Source organism: Schistocerca piceifrons, chromosome 7 (assembly GCF_021461385.2).
Source record: "Schistocerca piceifrons isolate TAMUIC-IGC-003096 chromosome 7, iqSchPice1.1, whole genome shotgun sequence".
NCBI classification, from domain to species: Eukaryota; Metazoa; Arthropoda; class Insecta; order Orthoptera; family Acrididae; genus Schistocerca; species Schistocerca piceifrons.
In genome coordinates, this window is record NC_060144.1 from 191,246,687 (window position 1) to 191,269,917 (window position 23,231).

Consider the following 23,231-nt stretch of genomic DNA (forward strand, 5'->3'; position numbering starts at 1 on the left):
TTGCTCCAGGTACAGCTGAAAATGGCAAGCAAGGACATGATGTTAGTAATCCACTGATAGGTGTTTTGAGTATTTGTGTGCTATAGGTGAGTGTTTGCCTTTCCTTTATTTTACTTATGCCTTCATCCAGCAATTCCCATTATTGTTTTTCAGCAGCTTTTTCACACATGATTCTGAAGCTGCTCTATACGACCAACATACACAATGTGGTTACCAGTAAGAGCCACACCACACAAACAGTCTAAATTAATAATGTTTCCAGGTGTAATATCAAGTCACTGAATTTTTCTGATGTTAAGGGACATAATAAAAAATTCTACTCTGATTAAGAGTTGTGTTTACTATTTACCAGACTTGAACTGGAGGTTTAAACCAGAAACAAAATTCATGAAGGTCTATGAATTATGTACGAGGGTTGGAACTTAAATAGCGGCAACTATTTATTCACAACTGATACACAAGAGTTACACGTTTGCACCTGTGACTGTCCTTCAGAGTAGTCACCAGCATTATGTAGAACCCATTGCCAGCAATGTGGAAGGCGTAGTATACTGTTAGCAGGGCCAGTTCTGTTGATGGTGCAAATGGAGCGGTCTACTGCCTGTCGAATCTCTGGAACAGTTCTGAAGCGAATGCCACAAAGTGGTTCCTTCATCTTTGGAATCAAATCACAGTCACAAGGGCTTCAGTCCGGAAAGTATGGTGGATGGTGCAGTACTTCCCAGTCCTATCGACAGAACAGAGCAGCCACAGCTCGTGCTGCATGCATCTGCGCATTGTCGTGCAAAATGATGGGTGGGTTGCGCAGAAAGTGTCGCCACTTCTTTCACAGAGCTGGTTGAAGGTGATGCTCTAAAAACGAACAGTAATACGGTGCATTGATGGTCTGCCATGGAGGAACATAATGCGTTAGGATAACACCATCATAGTTGTACACAAGGATCACCATAACTTTAGACCACTCCATTCGCACCATCAACTGAACAGGTTCTGTTAATGGTATACTACGCCTTCCACATCGCTGGCAATGGGTTCTACACAACGCTGGTGACTACTTTGAAGGACAGTGACAGGTACAAATGTGTAACTCTTTTGTATCGGTTGTGAATAAATAGTTGCCACTATTATCCTCATATTTTTAGACTATCGCTCTCAAGAATAATTTTCTGACAATAAAGCATTTTGATTTCAAATTGTACACCCAATAATGACATACTTTAATGAGAGATTTCTGCAACAATAAAAATGAAGCATTCATAATAATGAAAATTGGATGCAAAACAGTATCATGATGTTAGGAAGTTAGATCACTGCTATCACACTGAATACTATATAAACTATGTCTTATGGGACTTAATGTATGCAATAAATGATCATCTTCCACTATATTTGGAGCACAACGACAATGTCCCTATAGTTACTTGACTCAATTCTGCATGGAAATAAAAATAAACACAATTTTAAAAAAATAAAAAAAAATTGTTCATAGGTTACCAGATATACGAAGAAGTGTACATTCAGAGCTTAGTAATTTTACTACAAACACACAACTGAAACATACCGGGACTAAAAATGCTACTGTCTTCCCACTTCCTGTCTTTGCTGCACCCAGGATATCAAGGCCTCTGAGAGCTGGTCCAATACTCTCACGCTGAATTTCTGTTGGTGTTACATATCCAGTATCTCTCAGACCCTTCTTTGTTCGGTGAGAGAGTGGAAAATCATTGAAGCTATTTATTTTTGATGAATCAATCTGCAAAAGAGAAAATATCATTAAAACGGGAAACAACAAAAGTCTCCTAAGTAGTATATAAAGTAATTCTCTCCCACTTCTGATAACAAATGAAATACTATTTCCATCCATTATTCCATACTAGTAACAAAATGATATTTACAAAACAAAAAGATGAGAACTTAACATTCCATCAATGATGAGGTCAATAGAGTGCCTGGAGGGTGAAGTATGATTTGACAAGACTGGACTGAGAATGGAAACTGGCTGTTTGTTCCCTCCACCCCCCCCCCCCCCCATGCCCCCCACCAACCCACCCTGTAGGAACCTTTGAAGCATTTGCTTTAACTGAATTAAAGAAGCCAGAGAAAAAAATATTTTTGTCTGCTAGGGATTTGATGTCTGTTACTCCTGGATGCAAGTTAATTCTCTACATCAATTAGTCAACTCACACAATAACATTCAAAAATTGTTCCACATTCTGATTTCACTAATTTTAGGTGAGGAGGAGAGGATTATGAGAAGACCCATTTTCTTATAATTCTTACATTGTCTGGCCTTGTCTGCAACATCTATAGACTGCAGTTTACAACTTGTATATGAGCGTAGCAAACAATGGAAAGTCTGGTCCTAGCAGCTGGAGACAGTAGCTCTGTGTGTGTGTGTGTGTGTGTGTGTGTGTGTGTGTGTGTGTGTGTGTGTGTGTGCGCGCGCGTGTGTGTGTTTCTGAAGACGGACTTTTTGTCCAATAGCTTAAATGTTTAGCAGTTTTTCAATGTGCCTGTCTGCATCTCCATGCATCCTCTATGTGACGAAAGCAGTCTGAAGTTTGCTCACTGCTGTTCAGAGTTGCTTTAACAGATGTTCATCAGTTTCCAGCTGAAGGGTGACAGTACTTCTAAAATGGAAAAGTTTTTAAACTGTTCTTGTCTGCATCTGTACAACTTGAATACCGGACACTACAAGAGAGGCACAGGGCCTTGTGGAGAAGCTTACTGCTAAAATTCCATGACTGTATATTTCCAGTGTAATCCTGCCTCCCACTTACACTAACTGAATAAAGTTACAGGACACATATTAGCGGACATTAATATTTGGTGCGTCAATCCTTTGCCTTCATGACAGCTTGCACTCTGCAGGGGACACTTTCAACAAGATGTCTACATATCTGTGGAGGAACAACATCCCTTCTTCCTCAAGAGCGAAACCAGATAAAGCAATGATTTTGGCTACTGGGATCTGGTATGAAATCAACATTCTAAATCATCCCAAGGGTGTTCCATTGGCTTAAGGTCATGAGACTATTTCAGGAATGTTATTGTCCACAAAACACTGCCTCACTGACATTGCCTTATGACAGGATGCACTGCCACAAAGATCAAGCAATCATCTCCATTCTGTTCATCTACCACAGTACACAATTCTGTAAAATATCTTCACATCTTTCCATATTTAGCATTTTCTTAAGAGCAATAAGGACACCACAAAAATCAACACTTCACCATAACATCACCTTCTATGTACTTCACTGTTGGTACTAGACATAATGACAAGGAACATTCTCCACAACTTTGCCAAACCCAATCCCTTAGATCAGATTGCCACAGAGAATACCATGATTCGACATTCCAAAGCACTAGTCTCCAGTCATCCATTGTCCAGTGCCCTCACTCTTTACACCACCTCAAGCATAGCTTAATAATGACTACTGAAATGTGTGGCTTACGGGGAGCTGCTAGATCACTGTACCCCATTCCTACATGCCATCACTGTGCTACCTGGACTATTGATAGCACTTGGGAACTTGAAAGTGTTTCCTTCCACAGATTTCTTATGATTTTTTACAACCACCCTCAGCAAGCTCAACGGTCCCTGTCCATCACTACAAGAGGTCTGCCCTCTCTTGATTTAGCTGTGGCTGTTCCTTTGCATTTCCACTTCACAATCCCATCACTAACAGTCGACTTGGGCAGCTTTAGAAGGCTTTGTGGCAAAGTAGATTGACTCCCACCATCCTACTTTGTGTGTACTTTTCTTTCTTGTATTAAGATCTATACAAAATTTTTGCTAATTTTCTTTTCAAAATTCTGATGTTAAAGTTCTTACTTTAATCACATGCTATGCAAATTATCAATACTGTAGAAACAAATCCACCCACAAAACTTTATTATTCAGATCATTCAGCTTGTTGTTGTGGTTGCAATGAGATAATTATTTCGTCAGAAATGATGGTACTCAAAGGTTATTGCTATTATAAAATTTTGTATGTCTAGCCACAGGGAAAATCTGATGTGCTAATACATAGATTCAGAAGGAAAGACCACTTTATAATTAAAGACGTACTTTTCCCCTTTTCAATAATGCGTTTACACTAGCCCAAACCTAATTAGTTTAAAAAATATGAAAATTAAAGATTTTACCTGTTCAGATTTTCAGCACCAATTATAGCCACACAAAAGTAAATTTTCTGGATATGTTAAGATACTTTTGATTGCCTGATTGCCTGAAAAGGGGCTAACTCAGCTGTATAGAAACTGACAGGAATTTCATTGGGACTTGGAGCTCTGTTCAATTTTAATGATTTCAGCTGCTTCTTACCACCACTGACATTAATAGTTATTTCATTCATCTTTTCAGTGGTACGAGGATTAAATTGGGGCAATTCTTTTGGGTCTTCCTTTGTAAAGGAACATTTGTAAACGAAGTTAAGCATTTCAGCTTTTGCTTTGCTAACCTCAATCTCAGTTCCTGTGTCATTTGCTAGGGACTGTACACTAATTTTTGTACCAGTAACAGCTTTTACATAAGATTGGAAATTCTTTGGGTTCTCTGAAAGATCATTTGGCAATATTCTGCTATGGTAGTGACTGAAAATATCACACATTGCTCTCTTCAAGCCAAACATGTTTCTTTCAGCATCACTACCTTTAGCCTTACACTTTGTTTTACATCCTATTACGCAGTAATCTATATTTCTTTCGAAGTTTCTTCACTGTTTCTGTATATCATGGAGCTTCCCCACCATTATGAACTACTGTTGTGGATATATATCTGTCCAGTTTATGGTCAACTATTCTTTTAAACAGTAAGTAATGGTTTCTTTAAATGGTCCCACCCTGAGCTGGAGGTTTCAAGTTCTCACTGAGATATGACACTACTGCTTTTTTATCTAGTTTACTGAACATATGTATGTTTCTGTTTGTTTCAGTTGCCCTTTTACTTTGGTAATCATTGTTGCCACAACCACATCATGGTCATTGATACCAGTTTCAATGTGGACATCCTCACAGAGGTCAGGTCTATTTGTTGCCTTTAGATCCAATATATTTCCATCTGGCAGCCATCTGTTGAAGCAGCTGGGAACATCAACAACGGTGTCACAGGACATTTTTGGAGTTTGAGAGTAACAAAGATGTTCACAGCAAATGCATTTGGAAGAGGTGGGTGTAGTAGGAAGTGTCCATTGTCACCCCTCTCTCCTGGAATCTGACTGTATGTACTTTCTAGCAGTGATTGTCTGCTGTTCTACTACATAGCAGATTTAAGAATGCTGAGTGTAAGGGAAACAGCTAGTGTGTGTGTGTGGGCGGGAGTGGGTGGGGCATTCATTTTTGTACTACTCAACATGATATTCTGAATAGTTCCATTTTTAAAATGTATTTCAAATTTTTAATTTTTGGTGACAACCGAACATTATTGGTGTAGGAATAAAGATATTTACTGTGAATAACTTGTTGAACACCCTGCATTTAATCATAACAAGTATGTACGGTGATTTGAGACTGTGGCAATCATATTCACAATGTGTAGTTAGCATATACTTATGGAATACGCTCAGCATATTAGTATAAAGTTATTTACCCACAAATACTGAACACATACCTCTCATTCCATTGAAATACAAAGTTCTGTGTAACTCCTGTTTAGTTTTGTTCTTGATGCATACACCTCCCTGAGCTCACTCAACATCTTCTCCCTCTTTGATTTTCTGTGGCCACCCCTGTTCACAAGTACAACTATAGAAGGAAAAATTATGTGCACTGCTCTTTAATGAATCTAAAATGGGCACAGATACGGGTGACATATGGAGCTATAAAACTCTATGACAATTTATCTGTGGAACTCAGACATCTGGCACGTAATATAATGTTTTTAAAATGTATGTTAAAGACATTTCTCCTTGATAAATTGTTATATACCTAGAGGAATTCTTGAATAAACATAATTAGTCACTTACACAGCAAAAAAAACTCTAGTAAGTAATTTTTCATCTTCTGTGTTTTCTATTTTCTGCGTTTAAACTTAACCTTCTGCAAAACACAATGCAAATCTCTTTTCTATTTACTTACACATGTTTTAACACATGTGGGTCATCTTCTGTGGGTCTCAATTTCCTTCTTTAAAAATAGAAAGTTCATGGCTGTTTTTCTATTTTAAGTCTAAAAATTATAACAAGAGTATTTTTTAACTTTGTTTTTATTACTCTCCTCGAATTACATTAATGGTGAAAGTGGGTTTGTACAGATCAGCTTGCATTTACAACTATTTTTTATGGTTTTTATAGTATGTCATCTGCAAAGTAGTGGGAATACTGTAGTTACAGTATTTATTTATTATTTATTTTATGGCCTTCATTGGACCACTGTAGTCAAAAATACAAAGTTCTAAACAAGTTGTTACACATGGATACAATTTGGTTCAACAATAACTTAATATATTTAGGTAATATAATTATTAGAGGCTATTCTTATATGAAAGGTCTTTTGCTCTTCTGCCTGCCCAATATTTCTTCATTCTCTCGGATATTTTCTTTCTTTCTTCATCTGAGACAACTCTTCCTGTACTCCTTTTATTGATTTTCATTTGTAATCTGGTTTGCGGGTCTTTCAGTATTCTGGTTTTCTCTGTCTTGTTTTTTAGGTCATCTACTGTAATTTGAAGTTCTTTTATATCTTCCTTAATTTCTGTGATCCATTTAATGTCGCTCTTGCTATTCCACAATTTTTGTATTATTTTTTTACTAATTCTGTTTTCTGGAGTTCTCATCAGATGTCCAAAGAATGAGATGAGTTTCTTCCTGATTGTGCTCATAACTGGTTCTATTTTCTTATATACTGTTTCATTTGATGCTATTCTCCAATGTCCATTAATTTTATACTGTTTATTTATACATGTCCTAATTATTATTCTTTCTATTTTTAGTATTCTGTCAATTTCTGCTGTATTAGTTGTTTTGAAGTTAGTTTCAGCTGCATACGTTATTTCTGGTTGTGTAACTGTTTTATAGTGTTTTAATTTTGCATCTATAGATAGGCTTTTTTTGTTGTATGTAGTTTTGGTAATGTAATTTGCATAGTTCAATTCTTTTATTCTATTTTGCCATGATGGCTTCTCAATTAGATTGTATGTTACTATTTCGCCTAAATATTTAAATTTATCAACAATTTTGATTTCCTGTTCTCCTATTGTAATTTTGTTTGCAAGTGGTGGATAAGTTAGCATAATCTCCGTTTTTTTCAAATGATATTCTAAGGCCCACTTTCTCTGCTATTTCTTGTAGTGATTTCACTTATTGCCTGGCTTCTTGAACGGTGTTGGCTAGGAGAGCAAGATCATCAGCGAATCCCAAGCAGTTTAAGGTAATATCATCTTTTGCACTTCCAATTCTTATCCTCTTTGGATTGTCCTTGTACCATTCTCTCATTATGTATTCCAGTGCACAGTTGAAAAGTAATGGTGATAGGCAGTCACCTTGTCTTAAGCCTGTTTTTATGAGGAATGGTTCCGAAATTTCTCCTCTAAACTTCACTTTTGATTTGGTGTTGGTTAGAGTGAGTTGTATTATTTTAATTAGTTTTGGATGGAGTCCTAGATTTCTTAAAATTTTTAATACTGAAGGTCTGTGGACACAGTCATATGCCTTCTTAAAATCTACAAATGTTATTGCCAGAGGTTTGTTCCGTTTCTTGTAGTATGCCATAATCAATTTTAAACTAATTATCTGCTCTGCAGAGCTTCTCCATGGTCTGAAACCTCCCTGATATTCCCCTAACTCCTGTTCTAATTGCTCCTTGATTCTTTCATATGTTGTTTCTTTCATATAGGATATTGGATAGAATTTTATATGTGCAATCTAGGAGAGAGATTCCTCTGTAGTTGTCTGGGTTGCTCTTATCTCCCTTTTTGTGTAGTGGGTGGATGATAGCTGTGGTCCAATGTTCGGGAAATTGTTCTGTTACCCAAATTTTTGTTACAGTATTATTAATTTTGGAAACATTTTTCTGAGAGTAGTGATCGTGCATCTCCTATACTTACGTTTTCCATCCAGTGCTGAGTAAATGGTGTATTTTGTTGCTTGATTGTAATCACACATACTTTTTTAACCCCTTTACACTTCACCCTCAGCTGACATTACAAGTTCTCATACACAATACTCTTGGAGACGTGTTTACAAAATTAATATGCCCCTAAGCAAATTATTCTGACAGATGAAATGCTTTAAAACTACAAAGAGCATAAACACAAGCACCAACCTGTACAAATCCACTTTCACAATTAATGTAACCTGAGGTGAGCATTTTACACACACACACACACACACACACACACACACACACACACACGGGAACTCTGCATAATATATTTACAGAAACAGAGACTGAAAATATATGATCCTTAGGTGATAGAAACATGTTTGGGTAAACAGAAAAAATAAATACATTAAGTTTTGCAGACGGCAAGTTTAATTCACAAACACAGGAAAACATCAACAAGAGCTTCCAACCTCAACAAGATGATTATGTTCTATGTTCTGATGATATGTTCCACATCACAATGTTTATCATGAATATGATTTATGGAACACATTACCAACAAACACAGTAAACAGAGAGCTGTACACAGTGACACACTGGTTTGTGGTTTGTCTGACTCATGGAAATACTTTAAACTATTTTCAAATTGCTGCCTAGAGAAACAAATGCCTGTCTACTGAATATTGACCAGATTTGTAGCTGGATTAAGGACATGAGCATTACAGAAGCATCCAATTCCACCTGTCTGCTTTGACCCATGACGTCATCAATATAGTGCAAATGACCATTCTCAATGTCTCCAATACGGCGCCCATGACATCACTACATAAAAATGACAACAAACACTAAAATACATGTAATATATGATAACAACATCTTCCTTCAAAAATATAATCAAACTAACGAGACAAGTGCGGGAAAGTGGGTTGGTTGGTTAGTTTAAAAGAGGGGGAAGGGACCAAACTACGAGGTCATCGGTCCCTTGTTCTGAAGGAAACAATGGCATGAGGGTGAGAATAAGACAATGAGACAACACAAAACAGTATGAAAGGAAAAACCACAACAACAACTGAAGGGCAAGAAACACTTCAATGGCAAAAGGGGACAAGAAAACCACAAAAACGCAGAAAACAGGTAGAAGAGGTTAAAGCAGGTTACCATGTCTGGCTGACCATGTGGATCAAAAGGAAAAGCCAGCCACTCTCCAACACATTAAAACCCCCATCCCGAAAGCACTAGGGTCGAGGACACACAGGGACGAAGGACATGTGCTATAACTTACAGCAAAGGATAAAACTCACACTCACGAATAAAACATAAAACTAAAGCTGCTGCTGGGGCATTATTGCCAACACCGAAGGTAGGGTGCTGGGAAACTGGGAAGATCAAACGTCTGCTGCAGAGCAGCTAAAAGTGGGCAGTCCAGCAAGAGGTGGACGGCTGTCATTCATGAGCCACAGCGATACCAAGGTGTGTCCTCATGACGAAGGAGGTAACCATGTGTCAGTCACGTATGGCCAATGCGGAGCCAACAGAGAACCACGGAAACCCTGTGAGAGACACACACGGAGGTCTTGCACACGTTTGTAGTTTCCTTAATGGCACACAGCTTGTTGTGCGTACTGAGACTATGCCATTCCGTCTCCCAAAGCCACAAAACTTTGTGGCGTAATACTGAATGCAGGTTAGTTTCAGAGAAGCCGATCTCCATAAGCATTTTTTGCTTAGCCTGTTTGGCAAGCCTGTCAGCAAGTTCGCTGCCTGGATTTACAACGTGACCTGGGGTCCACAACAACACCACTGAACGACTGAACCGTTCCAGGGCATAGATGGACTCCTGGATGGTCACTACCAAAGGATGATGAGGGTAGCACTGGTTGATAGTTTGTAGGCTGCTCAAGGAGTCAGTACACAGGAGAAATGACTCACCTGGGCTTGAGTGGATGTGCTCAAGAGCACGAGATACGCCCACCGGCTCTGAAATGAAAACACTGCAGCCATCTGGCAAGGAGTGCTGTTCTATATGTCCTCCATGAACGGATGCAAAGCTAACATGACCACCAGCCATTGAACCAACAGTGTAAACCACTTCATGGCCCCGGTACATGTCAAGAACCTAGAAGAAGTGACAGCAGAGAGTCGTAGGGTTAACTGAGTGCTTAGGGCCATGTGAAACGACCAGGCAGCCTGGGTGTACACCATAGAGGTGTTCGTGAATGAACCTCAATTATAGGTGGTAAAGGCAAGGGCTCCAGTTCAGAGAGAAAGGATCGCACACGAACTGCAATTGTAAGCCCTGACCTGGACCACCGATGTGGGAGATGGACCGCCGTGGGTGGGAAAAAGAGATGGTAATTCGGAGAACAACGAACCTGTGCAACAAAACTGGAAAGCAACATTGGTGCACTGTGTTGAGAAAACACAATGCTGAGGGTGCAGCCGAACCATAAACCATACTCCCAAAGTCAAGGCGGGATTGAACAAGGGCTCTGTAGAGCTGCAGCAGCGTAAAGCGATCTGAACCCCAGTTGGTGTTGCTCAGGTAGCGGAGTGCATTGAGGTCCCGCCAGCACTTCCGCTTAAGCTGACTGAGGTAAGGAAGCCAAGTCAATCGGGCATCAAAAACCAGTCATAAGAATCGGTGTATCTCCACTACAATGAGTGGATCATCATTATGGTAAAGTTCTGATTCCAGATGAACAGTACGACACTGACAGAAGTGCATAACACATGACTTTGAGGCCGAAACCTGGAAGCCATGGGCTAGAGTCCATTTCTGTGCCTTGAGGATGGCTCCCTTTAGTCGCTGCTTAGTAACACCAGTACTGGTGGAGCAGTATGAAATGCAGAAGTCATCTGCATACAGAGACGGTGAGAAGGACGGCCCTACAGCTGCTGCTAGACCATTAATGGCCACTAAAAATAGAGTTACACTCAATACGGAGCCCTGCGGGACCCTATCCTCCTGGGTATGGGACGAACTATGGAAGACACTAAATTAGACACAAAAAGTATGAAGAGACAGGAAATGTTGGGTAATAATCGGCAGTGGGCCTCGGAGACCCAACTCGTATAATGTGGCAAGGACGTGATGTCACCAGGTGGTGTCATACGCTTTTCGTAAGTAACCGCCGACACACCATACATTCCAGCAGCTTACAAAGAACGTCAGTGAGACTGATGGGCCAATATCTATCCACATCAAGCAGTTTTTTACTGGGTTTAAGAACCAGAATGATGGTGCTGTACCGCCATTGCAATGACATCATCGCATCAGATGCGGTTGAAGATGCCGAGAAGATGTCGCTTGTACTCAGATGAGAGATGTTTAATCATCTTTCTGTGGATCCAATGTGGCCCAGGAGCTGTGTTGGGGCAATGTGCAAGGGCACTGAGGAGCCCACTCTGTAAATGGGGCGTTAGTGGGTTCACTGTGGGATATTGCGAACGAGAGGACTTTCCATTCCATCCGCCGTTTGAAGGTGCGAAAGGATGGGGGGTAGTTCTCCAATGCAGAAGCTCAAGCATAGTGCTCAGCAAAGTCCTCAGCAATCACGTTTGCGTCAGCAGACAACATGCCATTAATGTTAATGCCAGGGTTACCTGTAGGGGTCTGGTACCCAAAAAGACGTATGATCTTCATACAGGCTTGGGAAGGTGACATATGGTTTCCAATGGTCAAGACGTATATCTCTCTCAACACACCGGCTTCCATGTTTTGATAAGCTGGCGAATGCGGGCGCAGATCCGCTTAAAGGCTTATGAGGTGCTCCAGGGAAGGGTGCCACTTATGCTGCTGTAGAGCTCGCTAACGCTCCTTAATTGCCTCGGCGACTTCTGGCGACCATCGAGGGACCACCTTTCGCCAGGGGCATACTGAAGAGCGAGGGATCGCGTTTTCTGCCGCATTAACAATTGTTGTAGTCAACCATCCCATCGACGTTACCGTGTGAGGGAGAGTCAACGGTGACTGCAGAGGTGGAAGTTTCCTAGTCTGCCTTGTTTAAAGCCCATCTGGGCAAGCGTCAGTGGGCCTGATGCAGGGGCAGTGACAGGAAGATGAAGAAGTAATCACTACCCACTACCATGCAGGTCATCACGTGCTCTCCAGTGGATAGATGGGAGAAGTCCTGGGCTGCAAATGGATAAATCAATGGCTGAGTAGCTGCCAGGAGCCACACTGAAATGTGTGGCGGCCCCAGTATTTAAGAGGCAGAGGTCGAACTGAGGCAGTAAAGTTTCGACATTTCTGCCTCGGCCAGTAAGCATGGTGCCAGCCCACAAGGGGTTTTGGGTGTTAAAATCTCCCAAAAGTCTGGGGACGTAACTCTGACTGGGCAGAAATAACATATGGGGTTCCTGAAAGATCTATCTTAGGTCCACTGTTGTTCCTCATATCTGTAAACAATCTTTCATCTAATATGCAGCAAGCAGAATTAGTTATTTTCGTGGATGACACCAGCATTGTAATCAATCCAAGCATACATACACAGCTGTAGAAGAAATGATAAGCAGGGTTCTTAAAAGTTTCATTGACTTGATTTGTGTGAATGGTCTCACTCTTTATTTTAAAATGACACAATATAGTTTTGCCCATCCAGAGGTACTACAGCAATAATAAGTGTAACACATGGTGATGAAATAATAAATAGGGTAGTACATCATAATTGTAACGTGTCCATACAGATGAGAATTTAAACTGGAAAAAGAACATTTCAGAGCTCTAAAAACAATTTAGTTCAGCCGCATTTGCACTTAGAATCATTGAAAATCTTGGGGAGAGGTAATGAGTAAGTTGACTTTTTTGGATATTTTCATTCAATAATGTCATATGTTCTGGGATAACTCATCCTTAGGAAGGAAATTCTTTGTAGTTTAAACACGTGCTCACCCACCATAATCACGTAGACATCTGTTTAAGAAGTTGGGCTTTCTGACTACTGCTTCACAGTATATTTATTCCCTCATGAAGTTCGTTGTACATAATCCATTTCAGTTCAAAACAATGATGTACATAATTACAATGCCAGAAGAAAATTTTGACATTTGTTACTCCACATTGCAATTGTTTTTAGCATAAAAAGAGGTGCATAGTGCTGCAACTAAAATTTTTGATCACTTATCAAGAATCATGAAATGCCTGACAACAAAGTAGAATTTGGAAACAAACTGAAAAAGTTTCTCCTTGAGAACTCCTCCTTTTTTGTAGAAGAACGTAATGTGCAGAACAGGGTGAGTAGGAATTACTAACTGCTGTTAGTATATTTAATAACGACAAACAAAAAACAAAAATAAAACTTATAAATGTGTACCCATATTAAGAAACTAATTTGCAATGTGAATGTCAAATGATCTATTCCACATTATTAAGACTATCTTGTAAGTGATCCTTGGAACATGAAACTAACTAATAACATCTAACTGATAGTGTTTTCTCAATGTGGCGTAACCTTCAGGATCAACAGTACAGCATATTTCAATGAAGTGTATCAGAGCCATAAATACCCATGTTATTTGTAAATGACACAGACAATGTATCCATATGAGAACCTTTGTTAGGCATGATAATTAATAAATATATGTTCATTCATTGCATTCTGATGATCTTACCAAGAAAGAGAACCTCCATGAATGTGGAATGTGTCAAGGTAGCCGTACATTAACAAAAGAAAAGAAAATTAAAGGAACTTAAACATGTACATAGAATATTAACAATAAACTCTCAACATGCTGCTCAATACTACTTGCACTTACGCCAATTAAATCTAGCCTATCAGCAACTTTTAAGGAACACTGTGACTGAAAGTCATCTTTTACTCAGTTAACATTAAATACCTATTTTTCTCTTCATATATAGTGCCAAGAAATTCTAAGAGTGAAACACTAAAGCAACAACATTTACATGCTTTAAACAATCTTGTGGTGTGTGGTGGAGCATATTTTATGCACAAACTTTATTTCCCCTAGCCTGTTCAATTCAAGAAAAGAATGGTGCATGGCAAGAATGAATGACGGCAAACCTCCTCACCACTTCAAAATCATCTTGATTTTACGATATAGGCCTATGTAAGTGAAAGTAGTATGCTTCTTGATTCTTTCTGGAATTTTTAATAATGAAGCTTTCAGTAATGTAGGATATCTGTTTTGTAGTGCAAGCACTGCATCTCTTCTATGCTCTTGGACCTCACAAGACATGGTAACAAATTGTCTTGCTCTTTTGTGGTATCACCTTCAACTTCTTTTGCCTGATATAGATCCAAAAGAGCAGTGCTGAGGAACCTACATCATAAAAGAAACTGTTCTTTAAAATTTTATTACACCCCCTTACAAGAAGAGTGAAGACACATCACCTCTCACATTGGTACAGTGTATTGTCAACACTGGTAGGGGTAATCAATGAAATTTTCTTATTTGCAAAGGTCAGTTTAAAAGTGAATTAAGAGACAGTGTGTACCCTCTACCACAGACTACAGAGTGGCTCGGAAATAATGCTCTTCAGAATATCCTGTAATAAACGCAAAACTTATAACTCAGATCTACAAACAATCACAGAAAATGCAAACACTGACGAATCAAATTAGAAAGAAATGTGGGTAAGAAATGATCTCAGTTACACTGCAGTACAACACATAGCCATATGCTAAGAAAACTTCATCGGCATCACTGTAAATCTGAATACAGTGAATTATTCTACGGTCATAAATGTGTGTGGGGGCTAATACGAAAGATGTACGATTTCAAACTCTAGAAGGTTATTTTATTTTATATCGGCAAATACAAATAGCTGCCATTGGCCACGTTAAGACGCCAATTGTTGACTTGGAAATTCTTCTGTGCGTCTGTTGTATCTTTCTTTACTCTTTTACACTGTTTCATTCGTCCACCACGAGTTCTAAACAGTGCGATGAAAACTGAATCAAAGGCATGGCTGCGATAGAGCCACATGGGTACGCAATGTCAAACACTTACGTTTCCCAATAATGTTTTCAATTTTGTTTTTTTACATCATGGTGACTGATTTTCGACACATGTACTCCCGACAGATTAGAGTTCTACCTTAAGCCTTAAAATGAAGTTTATACTTACGTCTGAATACGCGCTTTGAATTTCCTGTATTTCTTGGTCCTCCGTTTTTGCCACTCCCTTCTTTTTCTTATATAATTTAATCTTTCTTCTATTTTTAGTTTTGTTGAATTTCTTAATAGTGCCACTCATTTTTTTTCGTCCTTTTCGCTATACACGCAAGAACTGCTTGTTTACACCACAACACAATTTTTAGTTTTTACACAATGTTCGCGTCGCATAGTCTCTGGTCAGCGATAACATTTATAACATTCCAGAGACGTTTGTTTGGATGTATGCATCACTATGGAGATTGTTGTATACGATACGGTACCAAGTTTATGTTGACAATGGATCTTGAGTTTTCGCGTGTGGACTATACATTGCTGGGATTAACGTATCCGAGGACAGCTAAACTGTTACCAAGTCAGGGGCAGAAGATTCCACAGAAGGTCAGGGCAATAGCAGTAACTAAGATTTAAGATTATTATTTCAGTTTTTATATATAAATATGCTCAACTGGGGCACCTCTCTCCAGTGGTCGGCATTAATATACCAGGGTTGTAAATGATGTGCCTTCTTCTATTTTGGTAGGTACAAACACGTAACGGTGAAACTGTGATACATGGTAAGTCCGGATTCAGATCCCCCAACTACAGTACATGAAAAGAGTGTCAATGCTACTAAAACTGCAGTAGGTATTCTGTCCATTCGAAAACAATTTTTATCTTATGTTGTTGTGTTTTATCGGTTCCTGGTAGATATGTTCTGGAGGAAATTGAACTAGATCGAGAAAAGTTATCGTGAAGTCATTTCCTTAAAGAAGACCTTCAACCACGTTAATCATTAAATTCTACTAAGAGAAATAATATGACAGTATAGACGTTCTCCTTGTAAGGATGAAATAGCATATTTAAAAAAAGAATCGCCCTTAACAAATGTTACCGTAGGATTAAACTTAAATTCCGAATGGGGAAACATCAGATTTGGTGCCCCACAAGGTCTAGTTCTTGACCCATACAAATTATTTACGTAAGATTTTTAACATCTCTTCAGAGATTGTAATATTTGCTTATGATACTAGTACGCTGATAAAAGTTCTAATCCCATTTATATCAGTTATAACCATAATAGTAATGCAACAGGTGTATAACTACATAGCTGTACAAAAGATAATTCAATGGACCAATAAAAACCACAATTCATTGAGCCCAAACAGCGTAGCCCTTAATCTCATATTATGTGATTTCAAACTGTTAAAAATGTGTTACCAGACACAGAGTTAAGTGAATGTGCACAAAATGAAACTTCATGTGTGAAATCTTAGACATATAGATGGAAATTATATTGAGTTTGTACCAACACGTGGATAAGGTAATGAAAAGGCTCAGCTGTTCATATTTTGCACATTAATACTTATTGCATCTCTTTTGAATCACCCCACCAAGTCCCCTACTACTACTTATAGCACCCCAACCTGGGCTTGCTGACCTCTTCCATCTGCCAAATTCCCGGACTTTTCTTCCCAACATCACACAAAATCCAGATCCCAAACAAACCTGGAACTCTTTTAAGTGTCAACAATCCACTAAGCCACACACCCAAATTCAGTCATCCTGAATCTTTGTGTTATTTAATCACTACGGTGGACATACTTTTTGCTACCAACCTCTCAGATTTAAACTTAACAAAGGCCAACATTGGGCTCTGACTCTTCCATTTCGTACCTCCAGTCTGGCTTCACCTTTCTTTCTCAGGTCCTACCCAAGAACACAAATCTCTCAGAAAAGAAAAGAGCCCTCATCCAAAATGTGATCCTCTCAGGATCCACCAATGTCATAATGGACCTCAGTTATTACCTGATGGAAGATATTTTCTAATTCACTGACTCATCCCAGAAGTCTAGCATTACCTCCAGTCCCTACTCAGATCCATACACCCACCATAAAACTTCTACTCCACATTTGCCTCCCTCTTCACCTCAACAACCCTTCATCAACAATCTTCACCTTCTACATGTTTCCTAATATCCACGAACCTGATCACCCTACCTGGTCACTGTGCATCCACAGAAGGAATCTTGACCATTACCTCCCACATATTGTCAACAGCCTAAAGTTCTGTATCAAGGGCACAAGCTTCCTTTATTTCACCTCCAAGCCCCCACCCATCCCACCCCTCCCCCCTGTTGCCCCGTGATCCTCGCTTGCCACAGTTGATGCCACCCCCTATATACATCATTCCTCACACCCCTGGCTTTACAGCCATCGATCATTACTTCTCCCAGTTTCATTCCGATTACAAACTTACCATCTCATTCTTTACATACTATACATGATTAACAATATCCATACCCACAAATAATTTTCCTTTGAGGGGAAGATTCACTTGGTACCCATATACGAGTATGTCAACCTGTTTGTGAGACACTTAAACAAAAGTTCCTATCTAGTTAAGATCCTAAATATCTTTTCTGGTTTAGGATCCAGTCCATCTTTCCACAGCCTTAACAGCTCCGTCATTCTCATTTTGTCTTACTCCTGGACATCGACCTCTCTGATGGCTCTGTAAAGCCTCCATCTCTATAACATGTCACAACTCGCGACAGTATCTCCACTTAATAGCGTCCCTTCCATTTTGAAGCCTCTCCCACAGCCATCTGAAGATGGTACATTTGCATTGATGAGCAGTCCATAGCTCACCATACTAAATGTCTTTCTAAGGCTTTCATAGGCAGGCACTACCTTTGAAATATAATCTATATAGAACTCTTCCGAGCCACAACCTTATTTGCTCCGAATATGATCTGCTTCTGTTGCCAACACCTTTATCACAAGCCTTTGCTGTGGCGATCAACTCGGAGTTAAGCCAGTTACAATACTGACTGTGGATGAACTTTTTACTTTACAGGTATAAGGCTGCCAGGGGAAGAGAGGTGGTGACGTTAAGTCACCGGTCTGCACCAAAGTTCTAGATTAAATTCCAAACCTCTCTGCAGTATCTCATGAAGTGAGGGTGTATGATACTTAATAACGACCCATCCGTCAGATGGGAACAAAGTTCGATGGCTCCCTTGGTGCTATTAAAAATGAGTAAACTATGTGCCACCACTAGGTTTCACGCTCTTTCTTGTCTCATCATCATCATCAAACAACGCGAACGTAGCACTATGCTGTATACATATCTACGAAACTCACCTACATTGTATGAATATATGTCTGGCACAACTCCCATATATCTGCAAGAAAAGGGGTTAGTGCGCACAAGGGAAGAACATCCTTTCTGATAGGTCGCTGGGCCCACCCTGTGGCATATCCCAGTGAATACTGCCATAGAGCATTTACAGGATGATAGGCATTATCATTTGTAAATTTTAATCTATGTATTGCAAACCAGTTTGAGCTACTAAGTAGCTATCTTCAATGCAGTTATATCCAAGTCTTGATGATTCATAAATAAGATTGCACATGGTACTACACTGAAAATGAGGAGCATCCTTCTTGCACCCCAATATCAATCTAAACAGGAACAATGTATTGACACCCCCCACTGTGGCTTTCACTACTGTTCATTAAGCCCTGAAATAAGAAACACCCTTCCAAAATCCTTCTGCCTGCCACGAAGTTGTATTCCACTTCCATTCAATCTACAGTATATCTTACTCCATTCTTATGTCTGTCTATTCCCATTCCTTTGCTACCTGCACCACACACCTGTGGAATACCCAGGTGGGAGACCTGTCCTGTTTACCAGTCACACCAGTCCAGTCACAGGCATATACAATCATGTGAAAACTATCATGTCATATACCAGCTCTTTTGTATGAGCGGCTTTCAGTAAGTAATGCAACACATTTCTTTCATCTGAAAGCAGGTTAATATTATTTAGGGTTCCAATATACCATATTATTCTCCTTTCTTTTGGCTACAAAATCATATTTTTCAACCTAATCTCCATTTAACACGATGGCCTTATGCCATTTTACTGGTATATCATGTATGCTCACATGGTACCACTTTGTTGGTCGACATCAGAGCAATCATTGTGTTGCATCAATAACTTCCCTGTCATCCACGTACTGCTTCCTGCAGGGTGCATCCTTCATTGGGCCAGACAGATGGAAGTCAAAAGGTGTGACATCAAGGCTGTAGGGTGGATGAGGAAAATAGTCCAATGATATTTTGTGAGCTCCTCTTGGGTGCACGGACTTGAGCAGGGTCTTGCATTGTCACGGAGAACAAGAAGTTTGTTCATATTTTTGTGGTAATGAACATGCTGAAGTCATTCCTTCAGATTCCTGAGGGTAGCAAAATGCACTTCAGAGTTGATCATTGCACCTGAGGGAGGACAGCAAATAGAATAACCCCTACAGAGTCCCAGAAGACCATCACCATGATTTCACCAGCTGCAGGTACAGCTTTGAGCTTTTTCTTTGGAGGAGAGATGGTGTGGCGCACCTCCATGGATTGTTGTTTTGTTTCCAGTTCAAAGTGGTGAATCCATATTTCATCACCTGTGATGGTGTTCGAAAAAAATTGTCACAATGAACCTTGTAATGTGCAATCAAATATGCACAGATGGCCCTTCATTGCTCATTATGGTCGTATGCTAGGCAATGAGGAACCCAGCAAGCACACACCTTTGAGTAGCCCATTTTGTGGACAAGTGTGTCAGTACTACCAACAGAGGCATCCTTTGACCAGGAAGGTTCTTAATAGTGGTCCGTCAGTCACTTCGAATGAGAATGTTCGCATGTTCTAACACTGCAGGAATGACAGCTGTGTGTGACCAGCCAGCACACGGAAGCTCAGATAGGTTTGATGGTTGGTTGGTTTGGGGGAAGGGACCAAATAGCAAGGTCATCAGTCCCATGGTATTAGGGAAGGAAGTCAGTCGTGCCCTTTCAAAGCAGCGATTCCAACATTTGCCTGAAGCAATTTAGAAATGTCATTGTTGTTGTTGTTGTGGTCTTCAGTCCTGAGACTGGTTTGATGCAGCTCTCCATGCTACTCTATCCTGTGCAAGCTTCTTCATCTGCCAGTACGTACTGCAGCCTACATCCTTCTGAATCTGCTTAGTGTATTCATCTCTTGGTCTCCCTCTACGATTTTTACCCTCCACTCTGCCTTCCAATACTAAATTGGTGATCCCTTGATGCCTCAGAACGTGTCCTACCAACCGATCCCTTCTTCTAGTCAAGTTGTGCCACAAACTCCTCTTCTCCACAATTCTATTCAGTACCTCCTCATTAGTTATGTGATCTACCCATCTAATCTTCAGCATTCTTCTGTAGCATCACATTTCGAAAGCTTCTATTCTCTTCTTGTCTAAACTATTTATCGTCCATGTTTCACTTCCATACATGGCTACACTCCATACAAATACTTTCAGAAACGACTTCCTGACACTTAAATCCATACTCGATGTTAACAAATTTCTCTTCTTCAGAAATGCTTTCCTTGCCATTGCCAGTCTACATTTTATATCCTCTCTACTTCGACCATCATCAGTTATTTTGCTCCCCAAATAGCAAAACTCCTGTACTACTTTAAGTGTCTTATTTCCTAATCTAATTCCCTCACCATCACCAGACTTAATTCGACTACATTCCATGATTGTCGTTTTGCTTTTGTTGGTGTTCATCTTATATTCTCCTTTCAAGACACTATCCATTCCGTTAAACTACTTTTCCATGTCTTTTGCTGTCTCTGACAGAATTACAATGTCATCAGCGAACCTCAAAGTTTTTATTTCCTCTCCATGGAGGAAATGTCATGGAAAACCTAAATTGGAATGCCCGGACGCGGGTTTGAACACTCATCGTCCTGAATGCGAGTCCAGTGTGTTAACCACTACATCACCTCACTCGGTCACACAGGTTTGCACGACCTTATAGTGATGATGAAAGGTGCCTCGTCCAATGATTCACCATGCTTTTTTTGACAGCCATGGCTCAATAGACATTCAGCAAACACCCATGAATATCTGTTATACTCTGTTTTTTTCCCAAAAGAAACTCATTGACAGCTCTGATTGGAATGTGCCTCTGTTACAGACACCATTTTGTCTATGTATAGCACTGCAATCTATTGGAAATTCATGAAACTATACAGGCTAAAGCAGGAATATTTAAAGATGTCACACAGCAAATTCCACATTTTTTCAACTGAAACTTACTGAGGAAGAAAAAGAGAAGTGTTGTATTACTTGTTGAATTTCCCTCATAACTTCTTGGCAACCTGATATGTAGGCATGACCACCAGCCAGCTATCGTCTCAAATGAATAGCCACTATCCAACTGTCATCAAGGATGAAGTCGACCAACTTTTAATCTGGAAGGTGCTCTGTGCACACAGTTTAACTATTCGAACTTTTTTACCTGACTTATTCCACTGTGTAGTGTATCAATATCATTGCATCGTCTTACCATTTACAACTAGAATTTGGAAGATGGGGGAGACTGAATTGCACTGTTGGTATTTGACAGAGCTGCGGAGGAATAATTCCTCCTACATCTGCATCTACATCAATACTCTGCAATACTCTAATTTGACATCTAAATAGCAAAAAGTTAAAATTTTAAGTTTGCTCCCTGACTCATGGTCAAGAGAAAAAAATAATTAATGATTTCAACGTTTCTCTTCATTTGGTTAAACTAACCCGAAAATTAGTGAAAGAGCAAGGCATTCTTCCAGTTTTAGGAAAGAAGAAAGGAGTAGGTATAAGTCAAGAAACAATTAAAAAGATCCAGCAGTTTTTTGAAGATGATGAAAACAGTAGAATGTGCCCAGGTTGCAAAGGTAGCAAAAGAGTTGTTATAAATGGAGTTAAAGTAACAAAGCAGAAATGACTAGTGCTATCAAATTTAAATGAACTTTATGTAGCTTTCAAAAATTCTCATCCTGAATGCGAAATTGGAAGGTCAAAATTTTTTGACCTCCACCCTAACTGGTGTATGTTGGCTGGATGCTGAAGGACACACTCCGTATGTGTTTGTTTATATCATCAAAATGTCAAACTGATAATTGAGGGTGCAAAACTCAGTGATCTTAACTACAAAGAGTTACTGGATTTAATGGTCTGTGACACTAACAGTTATGACTGCATGGTGAGTTTGTGTAATAAATGCCATGGTAAGGAAACCATTATTGAATTGTTTCACGAATATGATGAGGAAATGCCAGAAGTATTACCTTCGAACAGAGGGTCACAACTGACAGGACAGAAATGATAACAGTGGTTAAATCTCAGGAAGATTACTTTGAATCTTTAATTGATAACTTACAGAAACTCAAAAGCCACCACTATGTTTCTAAAATCCAAAGTAAGTTTTTGAAGGACAAAAAAGCACAACTTCATGAATCTGAATACATAGTGCTAGCTGATTTTGAAGAAAATTTTACATTTGTGATTCAGGATGCAATACAAGGGTACCACTGGGTCAATGACCAGGCAACAGTGCAGCCATTTATTCTCTACTTTAAAAATGAGAAAGATGAAGTTTGCAGTTCTTCAATTTGAATTCCAAGCGACTACTTGGAGCACAACGCTTTGGCTGTACATGTGTTTCAAAAGTATGTAATAAATTACATAAAAGAAAATTTTCCCAAGGTTTAGAAGCTGATATACTTTTCAGATGGAAGTGGTTTGGTTGTAAGTATGAAAACAAAAATTTTTTTAGATCTGTGGAGCCACAAAGTAGACTTTGGGTTGGAGGCTGAATGGCTCTTTTTTTTACATGGATACTCTGCAAATCACATTTAAGTGCCTGGCAGTAAAGCCAGCCTACAAAGGTCAACCACAGACCAAATTCTCAGAGTACAGGACATATATTTCTTTTGAAAGGAGAATATTAAAGGCATTACCTATTTTCTGATCAAGAAATCAAGTGGTTCTGCATATGAAAACATCACTTCAAACCAGATTTGAAAACTGTTATAGCAATAAAAGGAACAAGGCATCTCCACAAATTCCTTGGCATTGCAGAAAACTTAGTTCGACACTATGTAACATCAGAAACTGAAATTTATGAGGATCATTGTATCAGTAAACTTACATCTCTGTCTTTAACGTTGAATGACATAGTGGCATGTGTGTATGATGGACAGAGGTGGCTTGCAGAG

The 23,231-nt window shown here is 39.4% G+C and overlaps 2 protein-coding genes across 5 annotated transcripts in view; one reads left to right on the forward strand and one right to left on the reverse strand.

The window, feature by feature from the left end:
- LOC124804843 (probable ATP-dependent RNA helicase DDX10) overlaps positions 1–15,338 on the reverse strand; it is an 87,192-nt gene extending 71,854 nt beyond the window's left edge. The window contains exons 1-2 of the mRNA XM_047265193.1: positions 15,133–15,338; positions 1,562–1,753 (exon numbers count right to left, since the gene is read on the reverse strand). Of these exons, the coding sequence (XP_047121149.1) occupies positions 1,562–1,753; positions 15,133–15,261 (321 nt within the window). The 5' untranslated portion in view covers positions 15,262–15,338. The remainder of the gene's footprint in view (positions 1–1,561; positions 1,754–15,132) is intronic.
- A 76-nt stretch (positions 15,339–15,414) lies between these two features.
- Positions 15,415–23,231, forward strand: part of LOC124805362 (Bardet-Biedl syndrome 7 protein homolog) — a 142,954-nt gene continuing 135,137 nt past the window's right edge. For all 4 annotated transcript variants that reach the window (XM_047265908.1, XM_047265911.1, XM_047265910.1 and 1 more), the window contains exon 1: positions 15,415–15,560. In XM_047265908.1, the coding sequence (XP_047121864.1) occupies positions 15,450–15,560 (111 nt within the window). In that variant the 5' untranslated portion in view covers positions 15,415–15,449. The remainder of the gene's footprint in view (positions 15,561–23,231) is intronic.